Source organism: Peromyscus maniculatus, chromosome 13 (genome assembly GCF_049852395.1).
Source record: "Peromyscus maniculatus bairdii isolate BWxNUB_F1_BW_parent chromosome 13, HU_Pman_BW_mat_3.1, whole genome shotgun sequence".
Taxonomy (NCBI): Eukaryota; Metazoa; Chordata; class Mammalia; order Rodentia; family Cricetidae; genus Peromyscus; species Peromyscus maniculatus.
The window spans coordinates 66671667-66696589 of NC_134864.1; the positions used below are offsets into that span (position 1 = coordinate 66671667).

Sequence of the window (24923 nt, forward strand, 5' to 3'; positions counted from 1 at the left end):
TTAAGAACTGAATTTAGACAATTAAATTGGAAAGCACATAAGATTTGTAGGAAAACAGATCTATGAAAGCTTTTTACAAACATAGGACAATTGAGTTGATTTCAAGTAAAATATGATCAAACAAAATACACCTCTCCATCTAGACAGCCATGCCAGAGCTTTGCGGGTGACTTCACAATGGACACAGTCTGCTGGGGTATTTAGTAAGAAGAAAACAATCCTGTAGCATGGAAGTTAAAATATGGGAAACTACATCATGGAAATTAGAAAAGAATAAAAATATGACCAGATTTCAAACTCTTTTAAATTCTAGAGACATTAATAAACTATAAGTAGCAAAAAGTGTAAGTAGCAAAAAGTCACAGATTTGCAGGATGTGAGTGTGTGTGTGTGTGTGTGTGTGTGTGTGTGTGTGTTCTAGGACTCAAATCTAGACTATAGATGTGAGCCTGGATTATGTTTCTGAGTTGAGTAGCAGAGTCGTGAGGGCACTATTAGATTTCTCAAGATGTCATTTAAAAATTCTTACTTTTTTGTTTTTATTCATACAACAATTATTTATGACAACATCTTTGTAATTCTTTTCAACAAACTGACCACCATTTTGTTTCCTATTCCGCTTTTCATTTAAGTAAATAGCCATAGAAACATAAAGGATGGTCGACATATTATGCACATCCGCCATGTAGAAGCACAGAGGAGTGCGTGAGCTCTATTTTCTAACCACTCTTGGTTTGCACACATCTTTCATTCAGACATGCACAGCGAGACTTCACTGAGCCCTCTGTAATGGGAACAGATTCTTGTGTGGGCGAAGAGAAGGCATGCCTCAGTAGTGAATGTGGTTTTTCATCTCCTTGCCATTTAAAAGCGTTCCAACTACATGTCCATATCATCTTAAATTTAATTATAAATTCTCAGGAGAAAGAGATCAGTGATGAATCAAAGTATAAAACCAGCTTTCAGCATTGCCATTTAAAGAAAGCAATGCAGTGACCCCCCCTTTTCTGCCCCTTGGGTTGAGATCACATTGTCTTAAACTTCCAAGAAGAAATTGCTATTATTTGTGTTAACACAGAACTGAAAGGGTGAGTCTTTTCTTCCAATCTCTCTCTCTCTCTCCCTCCTCTCCCACTCTCATATCAGGTTCAAGAACAAGTTTATTTGACTTTCAGAGAAAACAGTACAGATTATTTGAAAATTCCAGCAGTCATCAGAAGATATAAAACAAGAAATGCCTTTTGAGTTAGGGATTGAATAGAAGTAGCTTTATTGACAAAGACAAAAGTACTCTGAACAATGTAAATGGACTAGTGAACTGGGGAAAGAATTCTCAAAACCTCCTTTCCAGAAGTAGCTGCAGCAATATGATTAAGCTATCTGCTTAATTTTTATATCTAATTGAAAATTTGCATGCAATCTTGTATATTTTGACTTCCCAGCTTTTAGTTCATTTCAGTTATATTGTATATATTACCACATCTAATAATATGCTGTATCTAAAAATATTTCATTATAGATATGCAAATTTAAATTAGTAGTTTGTAGTACATTAAGTGTTACAAAATGGAATTATATAGTATAACAATTCCATATTTAATTGATGTTAATGCATTGTATAATAATTTATATAAATTTGTTTTTATTATATCAGTAATTATAACTTCACAATGTTGTATAAAATGTTATATGTAACAATCCATATTAATATAAGATATTCCAAGTAATATATATATGCATATTAATATAAGATATTCCAAGTGATATATATATATATATATATATATGCTTTCAATATTTGAACAATCAGCACATACCCACTACCACCTCATCCCCATTAATGTACACAACCCCCAACCTTGACCACCCAAATTGTGAGAGAAAAAGCAATTGGACATTATGGAGTATTTCATTTTCAAGCAAGGACTTTAAAACCAGTGAACAGATGCTGCTTCCTCAACTAAAACTTGGTGAACAAAGTTCTTTTCACTTTGAAAATTACTTTTATGCATTTATTCCGTGTGCCTGCCTACATGTTTGCATGCAGGAGATGGGCAACACAGAACTAGAGCATGGAAGACAGAGGAAATCTTCGGGTTGCTCTCTTTCCACTCTGTGGGTTCCCCCGGGGTTAAGCTCAGGCTTTACTACAGGAGCCTTTACCTACTGAGCCATCTTGCCACTCAGAAGTTATTTTAAATTTATCTACTTATTGTAATTATTCAATTGATTATGAACGTGAGTCCATGTTTATAGATCATGTTTTGGAATGTTTACTTTGGGAGTAGAATGCTTACAACTCATTTTTTTTAATGCAGCTATAACACATTTTATTGAGAATTTCATACATGTACATAATGCAATTTAATAACTACCCCTCAATTTTATCCTCTCTAATTACTCTATTATCCCTTCACCACCTAGTTTTCCCAATATTGTTTGCTCTTTTACTTTAGACTTAGAGTTCATGCAGTGCTGCCTGAATGCGCATGTGTGTGGATAGCCATTCATGGGGCATCTTTGAAAATAACTTGACTCTCTGTCCCCTAGAAGCCATAAATTGCCAACCATTCTCAACTAAGGGTGGGATTTTGATTGGTCTGGTCTTGTGCAGTCAGTTACATCTGATGTGAACTCATGTGTGCAACTATGATATGTATGGGACATACTGTTTGACTGTAGACAGCCACTGTTTCTGCATCTTACAATCCTTCCTTCTCTCTGTTCCTCCCTCCCTCCCTCCCTCCCTCCCTCCCTCCCTCCCTCCCTCCCTCCCTGCCTCCCTCTCTATTTTGAAATATTGATACAGAGCCTCACTCTGTAGTGCTGGGTGGCCTGGACAGGCCCTCACAATCTTATTGCCTCCTCCTCTGCAATAATAACTGAGTCTAGAGGGTAAGGTTGTGATATCAGTGTCCCCCAGCAGTCTTGTTCTGAGCACTTGACAGATGACCTGTCTGTTTCTGAGAACTGGGTACCATTCTCTTTCTTTCCTGAGACTTCAGCATCTGAAGAAGTTTGTTGGTTGAGTGTTCCCTCACTCCTCTATTAAATTGTCTTTCTTCTTTCAGTGGAGGTATTTAAAATGTCAGGTGAGGACTAAATCTAGTAGGGTTGAGATGCCTGTTTTTCTCTGTGTGGTTGTTGCAGGAAGTTCCAGAGGGGAGTAGGTGGGTCTAAACAAGGGAACCCATTATCTCCTTGTTGAAGAAGGCCATGTGGGGTGGAACCCTGAAGCAAAACTCTTGGTAGCTGTAGGCTGTGATAGCCATGACGATATAGCATAACTGACAGAACTCTGAACCGGGCAGCAGGATCATTTGTGCAGAACAGAAAGCAGCAACAACAAAAAACAAATGAAGCAACAACGAAAAAGTGCTTGTATTATGTGATTGGTTTCAATTTTTATAAGAGACCAACCTACACATAATAAAACACAAGTGAATAATTGCAGTTCTAAATACTCAGGCGCTTCTCAGCTCCTAGCACCAGAACTCCTCCCTATGGCAATGGTTGTTGCTTCATATGTATACATGCATACATATTTCCCAATATTAAAAATAACTTTTATCTAAATATAGAAAGGTAATTAGTAAAGTTATATAAAACATATTGCTTTTGCTATAACTTTCCTTAATTAATTTCAATGTAAAGATAATCCTCTCATTATCTTTGTGAGTTTTGTGTTTCTATTACAGTTTAAAAATGAATACCCTCAATTTGGTATGGTTAATGGAAACCTAATCCAAGAGATAGGAAATGGTTATTTCATTTTCAATTCATGTTTAAAACAATTCTCAGAAGCCCATATGCTATTATTTGGAAGTTTCTCTCAGTACATGAGTCCACTTGAACTCCTTGCTTGAGATTTACTTGTATAAAATCTCTAGTAAGTTGAAAATCATGTAGGGTTTACATGTACTGAAGTTACTCATTCCCTTTGGAAATCCTTTTTGCTCTTTTTTCAAATGGCTTCTTTCTGTCCCTCTTTACCAAACTTTATTACATTCAATCACTTATAATTTCAAAAATAAAATCTTGTTAGAAACATTCTTTGGCTAAAAAGCATACTTATTTTGGTTCATTTTTTTCTTCTCCACCTATTAGGGGAATGTGTATTTCATTCATCATTTCATGATGAACTACTCACTGTTTTATGTGAATAAGTTTATCGGTCTTTTGTCTCAAGAGATTAACCCCTTCTCTTCTCTCCTCCCCTTCTTCCTCCTACTCCCTCTCTCTGTGTGTTCATGCATTGGTGAGAGAGAGAGAGAGAGAGAGAGAGAGAGAGAGAGAGAGAGAGAGAGAGAGAGAGAGAGAGAGAGAGAGAGTTAGTTAAAGCCAAAGACTGATGTTGGGTATCCACAATTGCTTTCTATCTGTGTTGAGAAAGAATCTTTCATTGAACTTGTTTAGACTGAGTGGTTAGGTGGCTCTGGGAATCCACCTGCCAGCACTAGAGTCACAGGCACATGTGACGACACTTGCCCAGCCTTGTGCATGGGTGCTATGGACCTAAATTCAGCTCCCCTTTGCTTGCACAATAGGGACTTTGCTGACTGATGTAGGTCTCAAGCCTAGGAGGGTACATCTTTGAATTTTTTTTAAAACCAAAATGATACCTTATTATCTTAAACATTCCATAGATTATAAAATTTCAGATTATTAACATCTTTTCTTTTTATTTCAGATGAATATGGTGAAGAAATAGCATGTACTCAAAATGGCCAGATGTATTTAAACAGAGACATTTGGAAACCTTCTCCATGTGAGATCTGTGTCTGCGACAATGGTGCCATTCTTTGTGACAAGATAAAGTGCCTAGATGTGCTCAACTGTGCCAATCCTATAACACCCGCTGGGGAATGCTGTCAAGTATGCCCACAAACATCTGGAGGTGGAGATACTAATTTTGGTAAGAATGCTCAAATCTGTTTAGAATAGAGCTGATGGCCCACCTTTATTTTCCAATGATTATTGTCCTCAGAGTTGAACAATCCAAGTGAATAATCATAGCAACTAACTCTGTGACCCCAGGGGTTAATAACTTTGAAATCAGAAAACTAAACATATTTCTTTTAAAAGTGTGATGAGCCTCCTGGAGCAAGTAGGGAACCTAGTTTCCCCCTCTGAGGTCAATTAGCATAGAAGTAGACAGTGATTTCTTGTTTTCTTAACTATTAGAGGATCTTGTTTTGAATGGTTATGCCAAATTAGAGAATGATTGTGCATTATAGATGGCTGCTGTCATTGTGTTTATAAAAGGTGCCTCCAAGATATTTTGTTGGCTTTCTGTTTCATTGCCTAATGTCCAAGAGAAAATGCAGAATGTATAAGCTTCACCCTACAGAATATGATAATTATTTATAATATAATTACTGCTCTAGCAGTTTCTCTTACATTGCCTTAAAAATCCAGGGTGTGCTTAATGTGAACCATATAATAGAAGGAAGTGGAGCCAAGTTCTTGGAGAAAAGAATGATACAAGTTACTGGGTTTTTAAATATTTTTATAGAAAAAAAGTATTTGTGTTTAATTGATATATATTTGATTTTAATCAAAGGGATAGGCATGTGTTGTCATTTGCATATTTTAATGAGTTATATAAGACCAACATTAAGCTTTTAAGTTGCTTGCTTTAGTCCTTGTACTAGTCATTGTCAAGACATTATCAAAGTTTCCTTTTTCTTTTGACAAATTCCATTGAAAATAACAAAAGAATAATGAAGTATTCAGCAGTACATACATGGAGATATCATACAGCAACTTATATCTTTTCATCTTAGATATTATTTAGCAGAAACAATGCACCTAAAATAAATACTTAAACTCAAATTTGTGCAGTATGATAAACGTGTCATAGAATGATAAAGACACAAAATCTCCTGGAAGCAGACATAATCCAACAGATGCCCAGGAATCAGCACAATTAACCCTTGTGGATAAACAAATAGTAAGTGGGAATATGTCAACAATGCCAGAAAGCAAAATCTATAACTTCCTGCCAATAGTCAGTGTAGGAGAATGCAACTCATTCCAAGCAAAGTAGTGAAAACTGAATGGCAACAAATTTATACAAATGAAGCATGAGAGGAGGGTAATTGGTTTCTGTTAAATTTATGAGACACAGAACACACTGGCATATGTGTGGCCATAGTTCACATTCAATTTCTGAGGCTGAATATAGTGGTGCATACCTTTATTTCGGGACTTGGGAAGTGAGGTAGAAAGATTAAGAGTTCAAAGTCAGTCTGAGCTACACATTAGGCTAGCAGGAACTAAGAACCAAATCCAAACAAAATTAACCCATACCAAAATGAGCCAACAATATTCTAACCAATTATACAGCTTTTTTTTTGAGACAAGTTCTCCTGTATACCAAGTTGCCTTTAAGTGATTTAGCCAAGGATAGCCCTGAACTTTCAGAGTGCTGGGTACTTTATATAACACTTACTAAGTGCTAAGATGTACCTCGAGGTCAGAACTTAGTAAAGTCATAATTGTATCTAAGAAAAAAAAAACTGTTAGCAGGATCAATGTGCAGTGATGTGGAAGAAACAGGAAAAATAAAACTGAAAGATGAACTAGGAAGTTGACCAATGAGGTAATAGTGCACAGATGTCAAAAGAGTTATAGATGTCACCTGTGGGAAGAGAAAAGCAGTACATTAATCAAGAAGAATTGAACACAGTAAAAGGCAGAATATATGTAGAAGATAGCCATATGTAGCATAAATTGTTAGAAGGTCTTATTAATAAAAACAAACCCAGAGCCAGATATTGGGGTGAATGCTTGAAGATCAGAGAAGCAGAACAAGCCATAGCTAACCTCACCTCGCTATTTCCTTAGCTGATCTTGTTTCCTTAAACTAGAAGCCTTTGAGTCCTTATCCAGAATGAATCTCAGCTGAACTGCTGCTCAAAAGCCTAAAAGCATAACTAGCTCTAGTTCCTGGTCTTCACACCTTATATACCTTTCTGCTTTCTGCCATCACTTCCTGGTATTAAAGGCGTGAGTCACCATGCCTGGTTGTTTCCAGTGTGGCTTCAAATTCACAGAGATCCACATGGATCTCTGCCTCCCAAGTGATAGGATTAAAGGCATGTGTGCCACCATTTTCTGGCCTCTATATCTAGTGGCTGTTCTGTTCTCTGACCCCAGATAAGGTTATTAAGGTGCGCAATATATTGGGGAATACATTATTACCACAGTCATATATATTATTGAAAAGTCTCCAAAGAAGCGACTAACACAATGGAACAGAACAAACCATGATGTTATTCAAGAAAACTCTGTAGCCCTGGCAGTGCCTGGGAAAACATTTAGTTAGTTGGGAAAATTGAACAGAAATTTGAAATTATAATTTTGCCTTCTATGCATTTTGTATGACTGGTAGCATACAGTAGGTTCCCTTACGGTAGCATACAGACATGTTCCTTTACAGCAATAAACATTGTAGTTTCCACAAAAACAAAAGTGTGCATTTATAAAACCTAAATAAACTGAGTAAAAAGTTACTACAAGGCGGTGTAGTATAAAATTAACCAGCAGAAATATACAGATTCGCTGTGTAAAAATTGTATTATGATATAAATAATGAGATAAAACATATCCCATTTGTAGCAATAGCAAATATCCATAATTAAGACAAAACACACAAGAAATAGCTGATAAAATTATAATAGATAAGCAAAAGCTTAAAAATTTGAATGTCTTATCATAGTCAGTCATGAATACTAAATATCATAAGACCTTTAGAACAGCTGAATCTTAGACAAATCTTAGATTCATAATAGTCACACAGGGCAAACACAAATAGTGGGCTAAATTGAGATAAAAGGGAATTCTACTAATGTCAAAGATGCAGAATTCTTTGTAGTCATGAAATATAGAAAGCTTTTTCTCAGGCTTTGGTTCAGTCCAGTGGTAGAGTATTCAGACACCATGAGTGAGGCCTTAGGTTAATTGCCAGCATGCAAACAAAGAAAACAAAATGAAAAACAAACATTGGTGTAGCTGAAGTTTTCTCTGGTCCTGCCCAGCCCCACAGACCCCACAGCTGCATATAAAATAATCACCTCGAAGCTTATATTAATTAAAACTGCTCAGCCATTAGCTCAGGCCTACCACTGACTAGCTCTTACATTTAAACTCAGCCCATTTCTGTTAATCTATATGTTGCCACATGTTCCGCGGCTTTACCTGTGTGCCATTACATGCTGCTCCCTGAATGGCAGGCTGGTGTCTACTGACTCATCCTTCCACTTCCTAGAATTCTGCTTGTCTGTGTATCCCGCCTATACTTCCTACCTAGCTACTGACCAATCAGCGTTTTATTTATCAACCAATCAGAGTAACACATTTACAGCATACAGAAAGACATCCCACAGCACATTGGCATGCAAGAAATCAAGCAAATTTGCAATTCAAGTTACAGATGATGACTATATTTTATGTATAAAGAAATTTCAGCTACAAATAATAAAATAGCAATAATAAAAGATAGAGGAAATAACATAAGTTTTAAAGGAAATTGAGTATGATACTGTCAAATTCCCTCAAAATCAGAATTGGGACTTGAGTCACATTGTTTCACTTAGCAAATTGGACAATGTTGTAGTGATTGTTAGTGGGTTGTATTACCAGCTGTTGTTCCGAGAGCTTTGCTCACTGACTGCAGGAGTATAATAAAGTGGTTATAACCTCAGGAGACTGTATATCGATAGTACGTCAAAATATATTTTTCAATTCATTTGTTCAAAGAATTTAAGAAAATTTATGTTACAAATATACTTACAGCTGGTCATATATATAAAATCATTATTCATTATAGCATTATTTATAATAACTAATATGGTTTCTGGCTAGTCCACCAAAACCCCACAATTATACCTATAGCTCTCACATCCATTCTTCGAAATATTGTGGTAGGACAATAAGCTGTCTTCAGCAATAAGGAAAAAAAAAACCAGAAACAAGCCAAATAATTAATTGTGAGGAAAGTAATGCTGTTAAATGGAATGTGCTGGATTCCTGCAAAGAGATCCTGATTTGAAAATGAAACAGGAAAACAACTTTTATGCAAACATTTGTATGATTTAAATACCTACAGCTATATGCAGACAAGAAAAGGAGAATAAGGAAAAGTTAGGTGTCTGGTATAATTTGCTTATTTATGAAGACAGAGACCGGGAATCAAGGGACAGAGGACAGGATGCAGGATGCAGATTTTCACTGCAGAATTGGGCATTTAATACACTTTGCATTTAACTAAAGTACCTGACTAATTTACAATATTAAAACCAACAGGGAACATTCATTAAAAATAATTTATGATAAAAATGATTAGTTTTCTTGGTTTTGTTAACACTGGAATCTCTGAATGCTATGAGGAAAATTATGAGCACATGAGAATATTCCAAATATACGTACTATTTTCTTTGTTGAAATTGATTCAAGACAGTTTTTGAGCTGTACCATATTAGTGGGCAGATAACCTGTCTATGTTGAAATCTGTATCTATAAGAAATATACTATTGAAAGCATATGTGTTGCCTGTTTTTCATAGTTGTTTCTCCATAAAATGACATATTTTTTTTTTCTTTTTGTAGGTAGAGGAAGAAAGGTGAGTATTACTTTGTATAATTTCTTTTTCACAAGCACTTTTTTTCTGATACTATTCATACAGAACTGTGCTCTGAGATGTCTGGAAGCTTGGCGTGGGTATAAAGTAGCCTGAAATCTACTGAGACCAAATGAACACAGTTCCTTGACTACTTAGTTACAGAGGCCACTAACCTGCTGGCTCTGCAGTTCATTTGTCTGTTACTTCTTCAGTGTGGGAGAGCCAGGGCTTTCCATATACTAGACAAGCATTCAACCACTGATCTAATTTTTTATATGTCCATTTCTGTCAGAAAGTTATGAACTGTATTAGAGATTTTGGAACATGTTCTACTGTTTCCAACCTTTTATTAATCATTGCACTTAGTAAATATTTTATATGTATTAGAGACATGATGTTAATCTGCTGGCAGGGATAGATTGAGGAAAAGGAAGGAGGGATGATAAGAAAAGGAAAGAAAGTGAAGGGAGTTCTCCTTTAATGAGTTGGTTTTTCCATTGAAGGAGAATTAATTGATCCAAAATAAATTAATTTTTTTCTAAAGCACACTACTTGCCCTTTTCCCCCTCCTTCACCTTCAGGACCTTAAAATATTTTCTTAGAGAAGAGCTTCATGCATATGAGGACATCAGTAGTCATAACTGTTACCCTAACAACTGCCTTTGCTCTAAGGCCACTTCCCTACTGTGAATCATTGCCTGCTCCAGACTCACATCAATTGATGTGATCACTGTGTTGTATATCCTGCCACTGAGTCTGTCATTATGATCATTAAAATTATAAAAGTTTTAATATTGCATCAGTTTTTCATGTGTGAGGTAATGTTGGAAAGATATAATTAGATTGCCCCTTGGAGTATACAATTTGGTGACCTAGACCAAAAAAAGAACAATAAAACAAAAAAAAACCAAAAGCAATATGACTTTTAACCCACATACTTTCTAGAAGCATCTCTTACATATCAATCATGATGCCATCCAAGCATTGATACTCAAGGATGTTCACTATAGTTTTTTTTTTTTTAATATGACAGTTTTGGGATGTACCAGTGTAGCTTTGACAGATAAGTGAGAGGGCATAAAAATGATGGGGACATGTCAGAATGGTATCCCTGGATATCTGCAAGATACTGAGTGAGATAATTTCTTCTGTGTATTTCCTCTGCTTCCAAAATTCCCTACTAGCCACATATTTGATTTTATAATTAGATGAAATAATATTATACATGAGAGAAGAAATTAAACTTAGACACTCTCCTCCTGCAGTCCTTGCAAGTAGGATGTGAGTTGAAGTCACACTTGCTCTCCTCAGTTGCTTAACAGAAGAGGGCATTTTATATTGTGTTAATTGATACTAATTGGCTCATGAAGATCATTGAGGAAGCAAAATAGGCAGACACAATGATGGTATCAAGGAAACCAAAATCACTGGAAGACAAACACTGAAGCAGATAACACTAATTAATATATGAGGAAATACATGCATATCAGGCCACCCAACATTATTTACCCTACATACTGAGATCATAAAATCAGTATATGCACTTCAAAAATCTACAGCTCTGTGCTCAGACGAAATGCCTCTCATGTCTAGTTTCCTTGTTGCTCCTTTGCGGAAGCACATAGGTTGACTTGGCAATCTCTTCCTTTGCAGTTGACTTTTTCCAGCTTTTCCTTCGGAGACTGAGAAGTGTACAACTGGAACAGTTGTCCTCTCTTCTGAAGAGATAAGCACTTGTCACATCTGATGTTCTCCATGAATTCTATGAAAGGAGAACAGGTGGCAATGATGGTTTCTGTTGATAACGATAACCCTGCCACTAAGTACGTGTGGGAAACGCGCGCACACACACACACCTCTCTGGGTTTCTTCTGTGATTTTAATCTTTGGGGAGGTGTCTCCATGACATCTCATCTTTATGTCTTTCCTCCTGACTCTTTCTTATTCTAGTCAACCCTTTGCTTTTGATCTGTGAAAGACAAAGTGAAATGAAGCTTTTCTCATTTCATATGCTAAATTTATTTTACCTTCTTCAGCTAAGTAGAAGTTGTGTTCACAAATAATGTCTGACTAAATGCTTTGATTATGGAATGTAAACTTTTTGTTCTCATTGTTAGTGTTTTGTAGACATTCCCAGTGTTTCCGTAGCCTAGTATGACATGATATTGCTCAAAATAATTTGTATTCTACTAATTGGTTTCTTCTTTTAAAAAAAAAATCTTCCTAGGGACAAAAAGGAGAACCAGGATTAGTGCCTGTTGTAAGTATATATGTGTGTTTTATATTATATGTTATATATTTATATATAAAACATTATATGTATCATTTTTCAAGCATAACTGTAGTAGTTGGATATTGTTTCCTTTAAAAACAAAGTTATTTTATAAAGAAAAATTTTAATATAATATGCACAAGACAAATACAGTATTTGATACACTATCTAATACTTTGTAACATTAAATTTTATATTTACATGACTGACAATCCAAAAACCTCAAGTTTTTATAATATTAAATTATTGCATGTATATATAGTGATGTTCCACACTTTTGGAAATATGTCATTTCCTGATCCTGCTCGAAATTCCACATTAATTCAGAATTCTCAGGACATCTTTATCCTTGTCAGTGACCAGAAGATACACCATAGATATTATGGAGTTGCTATCATTTCAAACCATAGGTTTTACATCAGTTTTTACCAATCTATTAAGAGAAAAAGTCACATGTTAATTATTTGGTAGTACACACATTTTTGCTTTATCTTTAAACCCTATTTTCTCAGTTTGCCTGAAAAGTAAACACTTCCCATAGTTTCCCCTTTTCATGTTTAACATATCTTAGATTCTAAGTATTTGACAAATATTTATCAATCCACATAATTCTATGAGTAAGATTATTTCATAGACACCATTTGCTTTTGAGTCTGCATATAAATTTCCACTTAAAGAAACAGTATAGAGAGAATAGTAATTATTTCAAGGCCACACAGCTGCCCTGAGAGGGAAGATTTAGTGCAGTACCCCTGTCTTCAATGTGGGTGTATCACTTTCCATGCCAACACTATTTTCCTATATTAGAGTTCAAAATAGGTGATATTTTAACTCAAGGCAGAGGAAGTGCAGCTAGTTGGTAACACCCTTGAAAAGATTCCACTGTAATTTTGTTTTTATTCATTAGACTGTTGAATTTTCCAAGTCTCTGCAAACTTTGTCTTTACACATTTTCTTGTTTGGCGTTTAGGTAACGGGCATACGCGGTCGTCCAGGACCTGCAGTAAGTACTTTTCTCCAGTATTTGTTGTGAATGCTGAACATTTTTGCTGGCCAGACTAACATGAGAAAACAGCAACGCACAAAAAGGATGCTTGACATCCCAAAATGTGTTACTTTAAACTGTCTTCAGATTTAGACATTGTATTTTGAAGCAGTACATGGCACACAAGGTCAGTTCATCCTGCAGCTGAAAAACTGTATTTTTTCTTATGCATTAGTCTTGCTGTTAATGAAAGGAAAAACAATCTATGTTTACATTGTTAATTTTAGACTGACCTTGTTCTTGAAATGAGAGCATACTTGTATACTTACTGATTAAGAGAGTTTTTTTATTTACTTAAATAATATATTGCAGTAGAATTTGAGAAGTTATATACCAGCATGACAGATTCCTGGCTTTACATAAAGGCTATTTATCTCAGGTTTGGACTATCAATAGCTATATACTCACATACATACCATTTAAATATCAAAATACATCAGATCTCTTGAAATAAAATACTAACATAGATCTAACAGACTCATTTTTGTTGCTGGAGGGCTTCTCTCCACCACCAAACCCCGCAGTCCCACAATCTAAGTATAAAATAATCATTCAGATGCTTATATCACTTATAAACTGTATGGCCATGGCAGGCTTCTTGCTAACTGTTCTTTTATCTTAAATTAACCCATTTCTATAAATCTATACCTTGCCACGTGGCTGGTGGCTTACCAGAGTCTTTACATGCTGCTTGTCCTGGCGGTGGCTGCAGTGTCTCTCCCTTCAGCCTTCTGCTTCCCCAAATTCTCCTCTCTCTTTGTCCCACCTACTTCCTGCCTGGCAACCTACTTCCTGCCTGGTCACTGGCCATCAGTGTTTTATTTATATAGAGCAATATCCACAGCACATTTTACTTTGGAAGTTTCTGCTTTTACACAGTGACGTTGAGCATGGCTTGGCAACAAGACACATAGTTCCTGCTTTTCAGGAGGCAGAGGAAGAAGATCCCTGAGCCAAAGGAGTTTCAGGGCCAGTCTAGAAATCTTAATAAAAAATTAAATAAAACAACAGAAACAGTGTTGTTGGTTGAAATAAATAACAACTTTTAAATAAAGTATTTTTTAGCAAGGCAGAAACTCTGGCAATTATAATTTGAGAAATTATAAGCAGACTTTATCTATGTGCACGTATATATGCAGTAGAAATAATAGTTAAGTCACTATTTGAATGTACATGAAGCAACAGTAGAATGGAAGCAGCAGGTAGGCCAGTGATGAGTAGTCTGGAGCATTCTGTACCAATCTGAATTCCCATATTCCACCAGATAATTGATAATTTAGGGTTTGCACTTTTATGTGTGTCTCCAGACATGAAATCTTAAGTTTTTGTACCTAGAACTTAATTGCCAGAGATTTACATTAGGACAAATCTGTGAAAATGATGTTTAATTTGTAATTAGTAGCTATGCTAGTATGTTTAGTTCCACAGTACCTTTATGTGGTACCTAATTGTTTGCAGATCTTTGAACCTCACTCCTGAAACACTCGGCCCTTTTGTTTATAGTACATTCATACACACAGGCTTTGTCGTCTAGTCTCCAACTGCACTAAATTGGAAATGTGATGTTTCTGTTTCAATGTTCTTTTACCAATTAAATCCTTTAAAAATTCACGAATGTTTATATCCATAATCATAATTTGTATCTTAGGGCCCTCCAGGATCACAAGGACCGAGAGGGGACCGAGGCCCCAAGGGAAGACCTGTAAGTTGGCGCCTGTTCCCCACCCCCAAATGTTTGTCAAATGGTCTGATTTGCACTTTTCCTTTGAGTGCAGTGAGGGTGGCAGAGACACTGTTACTATGTCACTTCCATGGCAAAGACTTCTCTCATGAAATGAACTTACAACTCTCCAAATTTAGGGGAAATTATTGCATGAAAATGATTACCCAGTACTTACTAGAGAGATAGCACAACTGTAATCAATTACAGTTTATAAGGTCAAATCACAACCAAGCTGATGAGAGACACATGATTAACACATCATGTTGAGTTCAGAAGTTGTCACTCGTGAGTAAACAATGCCAAGAATGTTCAGTTAAGGTAAAACACCTGAACTTTGTGATTTATGGTTGCTGTGGAAATATCCACCTGGAGAGAGAGGAAAAAGAAATTATTGGTGAATAAAATTTATTACCTGAGAAGAATTCTTTCCTTTCCATGGTGTAGATGCTACAGAGATTCAAGAATTGAAAAAATTAACACTCATCAAAAGGGATGAGTTAAAACTAAATCCCGTGTGTCCTTGAACTAAAGCATGATGGCATACATGCACTGTATAGCCTCTTCTCTCATCATCTGTTTGCATACAAGCTATGTTATTCTCTTCTTAATTATATTCTTTCTCACATCTCACCCTAAAAATCTAAGATGTTTCATATATTGAAGAACTGGATTAAGTTTCTGTGGCTATCATTATCCCATATTTCGGTTAGAAAAAAAATTGTGTTGTTTAATTTTTATGTATAATTGTAGCTACTAAAACTTAACTTTTAATGGAATTTTGGGTATCCCAATATGTGTTTGTCAATATGTAAGTGGAAGAAATAGATAAGCGAGGTGATGATGCACAACTTTGAATATTTAGGAGAGAGCAGAATCTATTTTAGGTCACACTGCTATGAACTCTTTCTGCTAGTTTTTTTAAAAAGCATCTACATATCAAACCAAGCAGAGAATGTGATGTCAATACTTCTAGAATAGAGCTGTGAGTGTGGTTGGAATTTGTAGGCCTGTAGGTGAATGACAGTGCCCCAGCAAACTGAGGCCATATTAGGGGAAGAAATGACATGTTCTCATTCTCCTGCGTATACTTCATTGTTCTATTGAGTGGCTTTAGTAGTTTAAATGCTTTTAGCTCTCCTGGTGTCACCACAGAATAAAAATGACAGGCAGAAGGTGAATTAAATGGGGTGGAGCCTGGATGGTTACACAGAAAAGGTGTCCTTGAATATATTTGATGACACTATTCAATGTTTACATGACGGTTGCTATGGAAATAATGATCACAGTTTCAGAATTATTGGTTAGGAATCAATGAATCTAAAATTCCCAACCCTTCTTCCTTTTTCCTTTTTAATGAGGTAGGTGCCTGTTTCCTATCTTAGCCCCATGGTAAAGAATGTTGATCAGATGGGAGTCTGTGTGTTTGGAATAAAAAGAATGGAGAGCAGTTACTGATGTGAGCATAGGGCAACCCTGACAGGCTTCTTAGTGTGAAGTATATTTCTCTGTTAATACTAGCCGTGGTGGGATATGGGGGGGGGCAGATTGACAATCCACACTCTTTAGTTAATTTCTCCCTTTGATTTGTAACTTTTGCTGGTTGTCCTGGTGTAATTATCATCACCAATTTCTAGCTACGAACATACCACTGAATACCCATAGATAGAAGGTTTGGATTCAGGACACAAACTCATCAGAGATGTTCTCTGGATGAAGGTCTTTACTGTCACAATAAGGAGTGGTGTTAAAATCATAGGTACCAGTTCCCACCTCCAGTTTCCATTACTATCAAACAATACAGAAGACCATAATGTAGTGTGGTTTCTCAGATTCAACACTATTGAAGTTTTGGACTTACATTGTGGGATTGTTGTCGGCCCTACCTACCAGATGCCATGAGCAACCCTCATCTTCCGTCTAATTGTCACAAATAAAAATGTCTTGATGCTGCCAAATCCAGGCAAAATTGTGCTGGATTGAGTACTGATACAAAGAAACCCATCAAGTCAGTGACCACCATGACTCTTTAATCAAAAGTCCTCGGTTTAGTGTGTTATCCAGGTCACTTCACAGTCAAAGGTCTTCAGTTTAGAGTGTATTGCTATCCAGGTCCCTTCACAATGACAAACTGGCCACTGGTCTGAAGACAGACATTCAGTGGTATATTGCATACAAATGGCACATGACACTTACAAGGATCATCGTGTACAGTGAAACATGCACCAGTTATTACAACTGCAACATTACATAATGTACCTGTGTGCATGCTTACATGGGCCTGTGTTTGTGCAACAAACTACTAACCCACAGCAGATAAGTTCTTGAGGATTGTGCAGCTATTTTCTTCATGTGGACGTTTAAAGTTCGCCACCTAGTGGCCATCTGCAGAGTATTCTGGGGGATGGGAGAAAAGAGTGATAAATAGATCATTAGATACACATAGAAACTTAACACACAAGTCATGTGATTAAGTTTAATTGGAAATAGAAAATGTATTTTAATGGATTCCCAATTATAGTTCATTTTTAGTCTTTAAACAGTAAACTTTCTACATTATATTTTTCTTATTCTCATTAAATTGCTTATGTTCACTTTGTTTTAGAAAATTTTCACAAATGTTTATTAACTTAAATCTCAAATTGTGTTAGACTAATACCAGGGATATTTAGAGATAATTCCAGAAGAATATAAAAGAGATTGGAAGTCAATAAAAATGTAGGCTGCCTTCAGATCAGCCCTTGCATGGTATCTGATCAGGCTTAATTAATACATGAACAATTTAGAGAATTAATATTAACCAGATTACATTCTAGTCACATATAAAATAAATATAGTTTTCTGTTTATTTTGGAAATGCTTTGGGAGTAAGCATTTGTTTCTGTTAAGTTTCTGTTTATAATAATAGTTTTCATTTAGCAGTTGAATTTTGGGAAGAAAAAGAACTATGAATAACCTCAAGTATTACCCTGTGTGCCCTGGTGCAAAAGGTTGCTGTCACATTGTGTGACCCAGGAGCCTGAGACAACAACAGAATAAGCCGGATTATGCATTAGAGAGAGTATAGTGAATTGTCAATGGTCTAGGGGCAAGAAGGGGGTTGATTTTTAAAATATAAGAATGTTTTTCAAGAAATTATGTTTTGATTTTCGAGGCTAATTTTTTCTACCTCAATTCAAAGGCATAAATGTTATTTGGCTCACTACTGAAAGATACGGATGTTTGAGTACAGCAAATTGCGATTAATCAGCTTCTTCAGCTTGTCCAGCCTTCTGGCCTGTGTTGTTGGTTCATTTTTGAATTGCTGATTGTGGGCCAGGTAGGGCTACTCTCTTGGCTAAGAGTTAGAAGCCCTTTTACTATTAAATGTCAACTTACCGCTTTACTCAATCCCCATGTTTAGTGATAAAAATGAAATTATCCTGTGACTTCTTCTTTCTTCTTTTTTCTATCAGAGCTTAAGACTTTCAGATACACACACACACACACACACACACACACACACACACACACACACACACACACACACACACGCCTGATGGGAATGATGAAGCTGGGAGATGGAGCCTTTCCAGACCTGAGGACGTGGCTGTTCCCCAAGCTTCCCTCAGAATGTGGGTTAGGAAGAGGGTGGGACTTGGCAATGAGGGTCTTTGTTCACTTCTCTGAGAATTAGACTTGGCTGGATCACGGTGCCTTGCCTCTGATTTCTCATTCGTCTGGTTGACCACTTGGGTGGGAAGGGAAAGAAAATGTGCCAGACTTAAAGTAAAGAAGAGTGAAATGTGCAAATGTTATCCACAGTATTAAATGTCAGCTCTGCACCACAAATTCTGCAAGCCTCATGCAATTTGGGAGATGAAATAGACCCACAAACTCTACCAAGAGCCTTTATATTTTAGGAGAAGATAGGGTAAAAAAAAAAAAAATAGGCCAAGCAGGCACATTCATAGTTAACTGTAATATAAGACAGGTACATTTAGAAACTGCTTATTAAATATACTTAAGAAAATCTCATCAAGTAAAACTCATTCTAGAACACTGCTGAGGTGACACGATTTTCTAATTATTCTAAGATTTAACACATCAAGTGAAATTCTTACCAAGACTGTGTCTCTATAACAGAAACCCTGACCAATGCTGGAATTGACAGTGCTTAGATTGTCTGTTGTAATTACCATCCATAATTGCCATCCACTAAATGCTGTGCACTTAGCTTTCTACTAAGTACATATTTGGAAGTGGTTCTAATGTCTACTGGTTTTCTTTCCTAGGGTCCTCGTGGTCCTCAGGGAATTGATGGAGAGCCAGGTGTTCCTGGTCAGCCAGGTGCCCCAGGGCCTCCTGGACATCCCTCTCACCCAGGACCTGATGGCATGAGCAGGGTGAGTTGTGTGTTCTGATCAGCCTAACAATTAGGTTACACACAAATCATTAATTCAATCTTATGGTGTTAAGACTGTTTCAGTTCAAAGGTTGATGCTTCACTCCAAACCTTTGGAATGAATGCAGGCCTACTATAAACAACAGTGAAGCTTATAAATCTACAGTGAATTGTTGGAAAATTCAAAGCATCATTTTCTAAAGGCTTGCATCAAATTACTTGTTTTTCCCTGTGGTAGTTCTAGACCCCTAAACCTTTGCTTTTTTCTCGTGATGCCGAGAGACCACTGCACTGTTCACACAATGAACTGGGGAACATACATGTCTATCCTGCCTTTCTCCAGGCTCCCCAAACACTGACAAAACAAAACCTGTGTTCTTCTGAGAGAGGATGTCATATCTGTGATAATGGAAAGAGCAGGAAGTTGTAAGGCTCTTGGGGTAGACATTTTTGTCACCGTGTCAGATACTGGTGAAAAACAGTCTAAAGGAGAGAGGATTTGCTTTAGTTTACAGTGTGAGAAGTTTCTATGCAGGGCTGCTGGCTCCACTGTTTCTGGGCCTGTGCTGGCCAGAGTGTCATGGCCAAACTTTGATAGAGCAAATGTTCTATCTTCTTCCCCATTCTCCACAGCCAGGAAAAAAACAAATAAAGGGAGGGGTTTAGGACAAGACACGGCTCCCCCAAACACACCGTCAGTTACTTGACTAATTTTATCCAACTAGACCTCACTTCTGAATGTTTCTACCACCTCCCAACAGTGCTATTGACTTACGACTCCATCAGTGCATGAATTCATTGATTGGGAAGTTCCATGGTCCAGTTCCTTCCCAACACTCCACCTGTGAACATTGCACTGGGGACCGAGATTTTAGCACAAGCCTTTAGGGTGTGTTGGGGGAGCTATATCAAACCATAACAGCATTAAAATATTTCTTAAATTTTAATTTCCTTCTTTAATCAAATAAAATGCTTCTTTCTACCTGCCCTGTTGAACTCTTGGTGGCTGCTCATGGCATTCAGGAGTATATTGCATAGTAAAAGTGACCTTGTAGAGTCTGGAGATTATTATTTTTCAACTGTTCATACATTTGCTTACCAACTGATTGCAGAAGGAATTGTCTTTATATTTTGGACAACACACATATTTTCTCACTAAAATCTGAAAATTAATGGAACTACTAGAAAATAGATGAACAATTTCAGTCACCTTAATTGTCAGAGTATTTTAAAGGTCACAGAGAATAAGTAAGACTGTTTCCAATTTTTAGAATAATCAGAGATTTATGGGAAGGATTATAATTTTAATTATAATTATAATTATAATTATAATTTTGTCAACTTACATAAAAGCAATTTTTAGGTTATTTTCCATGAGTGAATAAAAACACTTTTTTCTTAAAACTGTCTAAAATGGAATCTGGCATCTTTAGGGTAAATATTTAAAATACATCCTTTAAGCTTTGTTCTGTTACTAGCATGTTCCAGGGATGGGAAGCCGCCAGATGAAGACATCAAATCCCCAGCAGGCAACTGAGAAGCCATCAGGATGATCCGTGCTTTTGCCTGGTTGCAGCAGTTTTTCTGGAACAGAATACTTACAAAACACCCTGGAGGAAGAGTAGCCCATCTCACACACACACATTGAAAAGCAACTTGAATTTTCCCCCATGTTTTAAAGTCAGTGTTTAAAATGGCTCCTAGAAGGGTCTTATAGGAGAATGGCAGGATGTGCACATTGCTCACTATTAAAAGTGTGTCGATGCACATCTTTCACAGTGTAAATAATGTCAACACTTTACCTTACAGCCCTTTTCAGCTCAGATGGCTGGGTTGGATGAAAAATCTGGACTGGGGAGTCAAGTAGGACTCATGCCTGGCTCTGTGGTAAGCGTGAAGTTTACTGATGAAGTATTGAATGAAAGATACATAAACAGAGAAGCTTGAGTGAGCTAGTGAGATAAAATCGTAAGCCAATGAGGTGACTCAGCTGGTGAAGGCAGTTGCTGCCGAGCCTGCTGTTTTGAGATTATCCCCCAAGAAACATACGGGAGGAGAGAATAGACTCTTATGATTTCCATATGTGCACACCATGACACATACACACACACCTAAAGTGAGAGAGAGAAACACACTCACACACAGATATACATACTAACACACACATAAAATATACATACACAGAAACACACACACATGCACATATATGCACACACAAACATAAACACATACATTCACAGACATATACACACATTCACACGCACATACACACAAATGCATACACACACATGCACACACAAACATAAACACACAGAGACACACATACAAACACACACACAAACATTCACACATACATACACACACTCACACATGCATACACACATACTTTATAAATATAAAGTATATTAAAATATTTTAAAACACGCCTATCAATACATTTAACTTATTTAGCAAGTCCTACTGTGTGCAAGTTAAAAGCTCAGGGATATTCCAGTCATAACCATGCCAATCCTTTGTGAACATCAGTAAACATCTGTCTGCATATTTCATTTTGTACTTGAAGAAGTAGAAGACATAACTACCACCATCAAACAAAGACCGTTTATTTATAATAAAAGTGTATTTATTATGTTTTATTGTGCCAATTAGAAACATTAATTTGGCAGAATTTTCAAACAGATACTCCACCATTTTTATGAGTTCCTACTGACCTTACATGCTTTGACTCTTTATTCCAACAACTCTGCTTCCCTGGTTGGTCCTCTTTCATCTTTGGCCTCTTGAATTTTCTATCTTCTTGGGAGAATTCTTAATGTGGCTATTTGAAGGATTCCAGACCCGTGGAAAGAATTAACACTCTTCACACCACTTCTCTCAAGCCTTTGATCATAATAATTCAAAATTATTCCATGTTAATGGACTTTCAGACAATAAAGAATAAAGTCACACCTCATAGATACCCATGCCTCTCCCCACCTTGAAGGCCAGCTGTAGCTTTCCTCAAATATGGTTTGTATGTCTTCTAAGTTATGGTGGCACTGTTCAGTGCTTGTTTTGTGATAGCTTTCTGAGATACCTAATGTTTTATATATTCAAATTTAAAATACACATATATCTATACCAGTATCTTATCAAAATTTTATTTTTAAAGTTCTTTAACTTAAAATTAATTAAATTGTACACGTGATGGGTTTCATTTTGTTGTCCTTATACATGTCCACAATTTGATCACGTTCATTCTTAAGTTTCCCATGCTTGCTTCTTCCTACTCACTGTCTTTCTCTTTCCAAGTGGCCATCTTTCAACTTCCACATTTTCAAAGGTGCTTTTTCTCCTTAGTAGATAGAATATAGGTTGAACTAAAATTAATTAGCAGCTTTTACTTGATTGAACTTAATTTTAGTAAAACTGATTTTACTTTATAAGATTTGACATTAATTTCTGTTGTCCTCATATGGAATTAAAATTCCCTAAGTTTTCGCTTCCCGCTACAGTCCTTTTCTTCAGGGGAATTGTTTCATGTTTAGATGAGGGAAACCTGTGCTCATACTTTTAATACGTGTTATGGAAGAAAGAAATGTTCCAGAAAACTCAGTTCCCAGATAATTTTAAACTGACATTGAAAATAATCTGGCTAATCTTGTTGGTTTCATAAACGGTTAACTTAGCTTGGTATTTAAGCTAGCTCTCCCTAGAGCCAAAGCACCAAACTGGCTATCTGTAAGTACTGCATGCCTGCCAAGACTCTCCCTCTGCAGATGTTCTGCTCTGTCAGAGCCACCCATTTGCACATGTGAGGACCCTTGTCCTTAAAGACGTTGGGTGTGCACAGGCATATTTATCTCTCTTTACAGCACAGAGGGTACACAATGAAATCATCCCACATGTCACTCAAATTTAATCTCTCTGAGTCCATCCGCCTCCCAGAAGAGCAAAGCCAGGTCATGTCAGCCTGGCCCTCTAGTCAACTGTCACTTTCCAGGTTCTAAAACACATTCAACATTTTAAAAGTATGCGTTGAGGGGCTGAAGAGATCGCTCAGCTGTTAAGAGCACCTATTCTTGCAGAGAATCGGGGTTTGATTCTCAGTGCCCTCACAGTGGCTCACAGCTATCATAACTCCAGTTTCAGAGGATACAATACCCTCTTATGACCTCCAAGAGCACCAGGCACACATGTGGCACACAGACACACACATGAGCAAAACACTCATACACATAAAATAAAATAAATAAATCTAAAAATAAATAAAAATAATTATAACATGACTTGAATATAAAGTAACTTTTCTTCCACTTGTTTTTAAGGGTCCTGTTGGCCCAAGGGGACCTCAAGGCTTACAAGGACAGCAAGTAAGTGTTTGTACAAATAAATTATACACTGTAACATAAAGAAAGAGCACAAATAAGGTTCATGTTTCATAACTATTTTGGGCAGACCATTAAACTGCATAGTTATCACTTGGAATGACAGCTACCAAATAATACTCACCCACTTAGAAACATCTGCAGCTTTTTTTCAAAGATTCTTGATAACGTGTGTGTGCGTGCGTGCGTGCGTGCATGCGTGCGTGCGTGCGTGCGTGTGTGTGTGTGTGTGTGTGTACACCAGAGACTGAAGTTGTATATCTTCTTTGATCTTTCTCTACTTTATTTCTTGAGGCAGAGCCTCTCTCTTGCAGGCAGGGTCTCTTGCTGAACTGATAGCTCACCAGTTTGGCCAGTCATCTGGCTGGCTTGCTTCAGAGATGGCCTGTCCTGGGCTCTGTCTACCTAGAACTGGCTATCTATCTGCCCAGCCTTTACATGTGTACTGGAGGCCCACATTCCCATCCTCCTCATGCCTGCACAGCAAATGCTTAATCCACCAAACTGTCTACCTAGTCCTCATAGTTTCTTAAGGGCCCTTAATTTTCATCATCTGATTTCTTTATGTGACTGACCTCTAGCACTAGGACTCGAATGTCTTTGGTTCTAAACTAATAGAACATCATCTTATATCGTGATGATTTCCATAATTGATTATTGCCAACTCTCAGGCTTTACAGTCAGATAAAAAAGATCATTTCCAATTAGTATTATTATAAATTAAGGCCCAGGTGATTATCTTGTGGAATCTTTAAGAAGATCCTAATACTATATACTTTCTCTCTACGCCTATCAAATGCTAGTAAAACTATGATTCAGAACTATTTTACTCTTTTTAACGATCTAGTGGATATTAGCTAAGAATAATTCAAAAGAAAAAAATCTTTAGCTCAATCAAGGTAATCACATTGTCATGATCACCTGTATGGATTTTATTTCTTTACATTGGTGAACATAGAGGTAGCTGATAATGGTGAGGAAGATGATGATGATGATTATTACTATGGACTAAACACCCATTCTGTGCTAGCGCTATTTAATTTTAAGAGACTCATTTATCTAAATAATAAATAAACTGAGTCCTAATATTAATCTAATTTTTTCAGATTGTGAAACTCCATTATGTTCAGACTCAGTAATTTACCTGAAATTCTGTATCTGGACAGTGACCGAGAGCGACCCCCACACTACACATTGCTAAGAACACGCAACTTGATATTCTTCTTTCCTTCGGTTCATTTATCATTTGTTTTCAATTTTAGGGTGGCGTGGGGCCAGCAGGACCTCCCGGTGAGCCCGGTGAGCCTGGACCAATGGTGAGTGTGGAGTGAGCCTGTCAGCCCATTTCACAGGGCTCTACCTCTGTGAAGTGTTGTGAGAATTCCTAGGCCACAAAAACAAGAAATGATAATCCTGGAGGCTCTGTACTGTCGATTATACTTAAATTCTATGTTTCTAAGTCACAGTACTTTAATCCAGAGTCTGGGTGTTGTGGAAAGTATGGATACAT

At 36.8% G+C, this 24923-nt stretch overlaps 1 protein-coding gene across 2 annotated transcripts in view; it reads left to right on the forward strand.

Moving 5' to 3' along the window:
* Positions 1-24923, forward strand: part of Col5a2 (collagen type V alpha 2 chain) — a 130264-nt gene that overhangs the window by 59693 nt on the left and 45648 nt on the right. For both annotated transcript variants that reach the window (XM_076550448.1, XM_076550449.1), the window contains exons 2-9: positions 4691-4923; positions 11853-11885; positions 12868-12900; positions 14591-14644; positions 18937-19047; positions 20856-20933; positions 23354-23398; positions 24676-24729. In XM_076550448.1, the coding sequence (XP_076406563.1) occupies positions 4691-4923; positions 11853-11885; positions 12868-12900; positions 14591-14644; positions 18937-19047; positions 20856-20933; positions 23354-23398; positions 24676-24729 (641 nt within the window). The remainder of the gene's footprint in view (positions 1-4690; positions 4924-11852; positions 11886-12867; positions 12901-14590; positions 14645-18936; positions 19048-20855; positions 20934-23353; positions 23399-24675; positions 24730-24923) is intronic.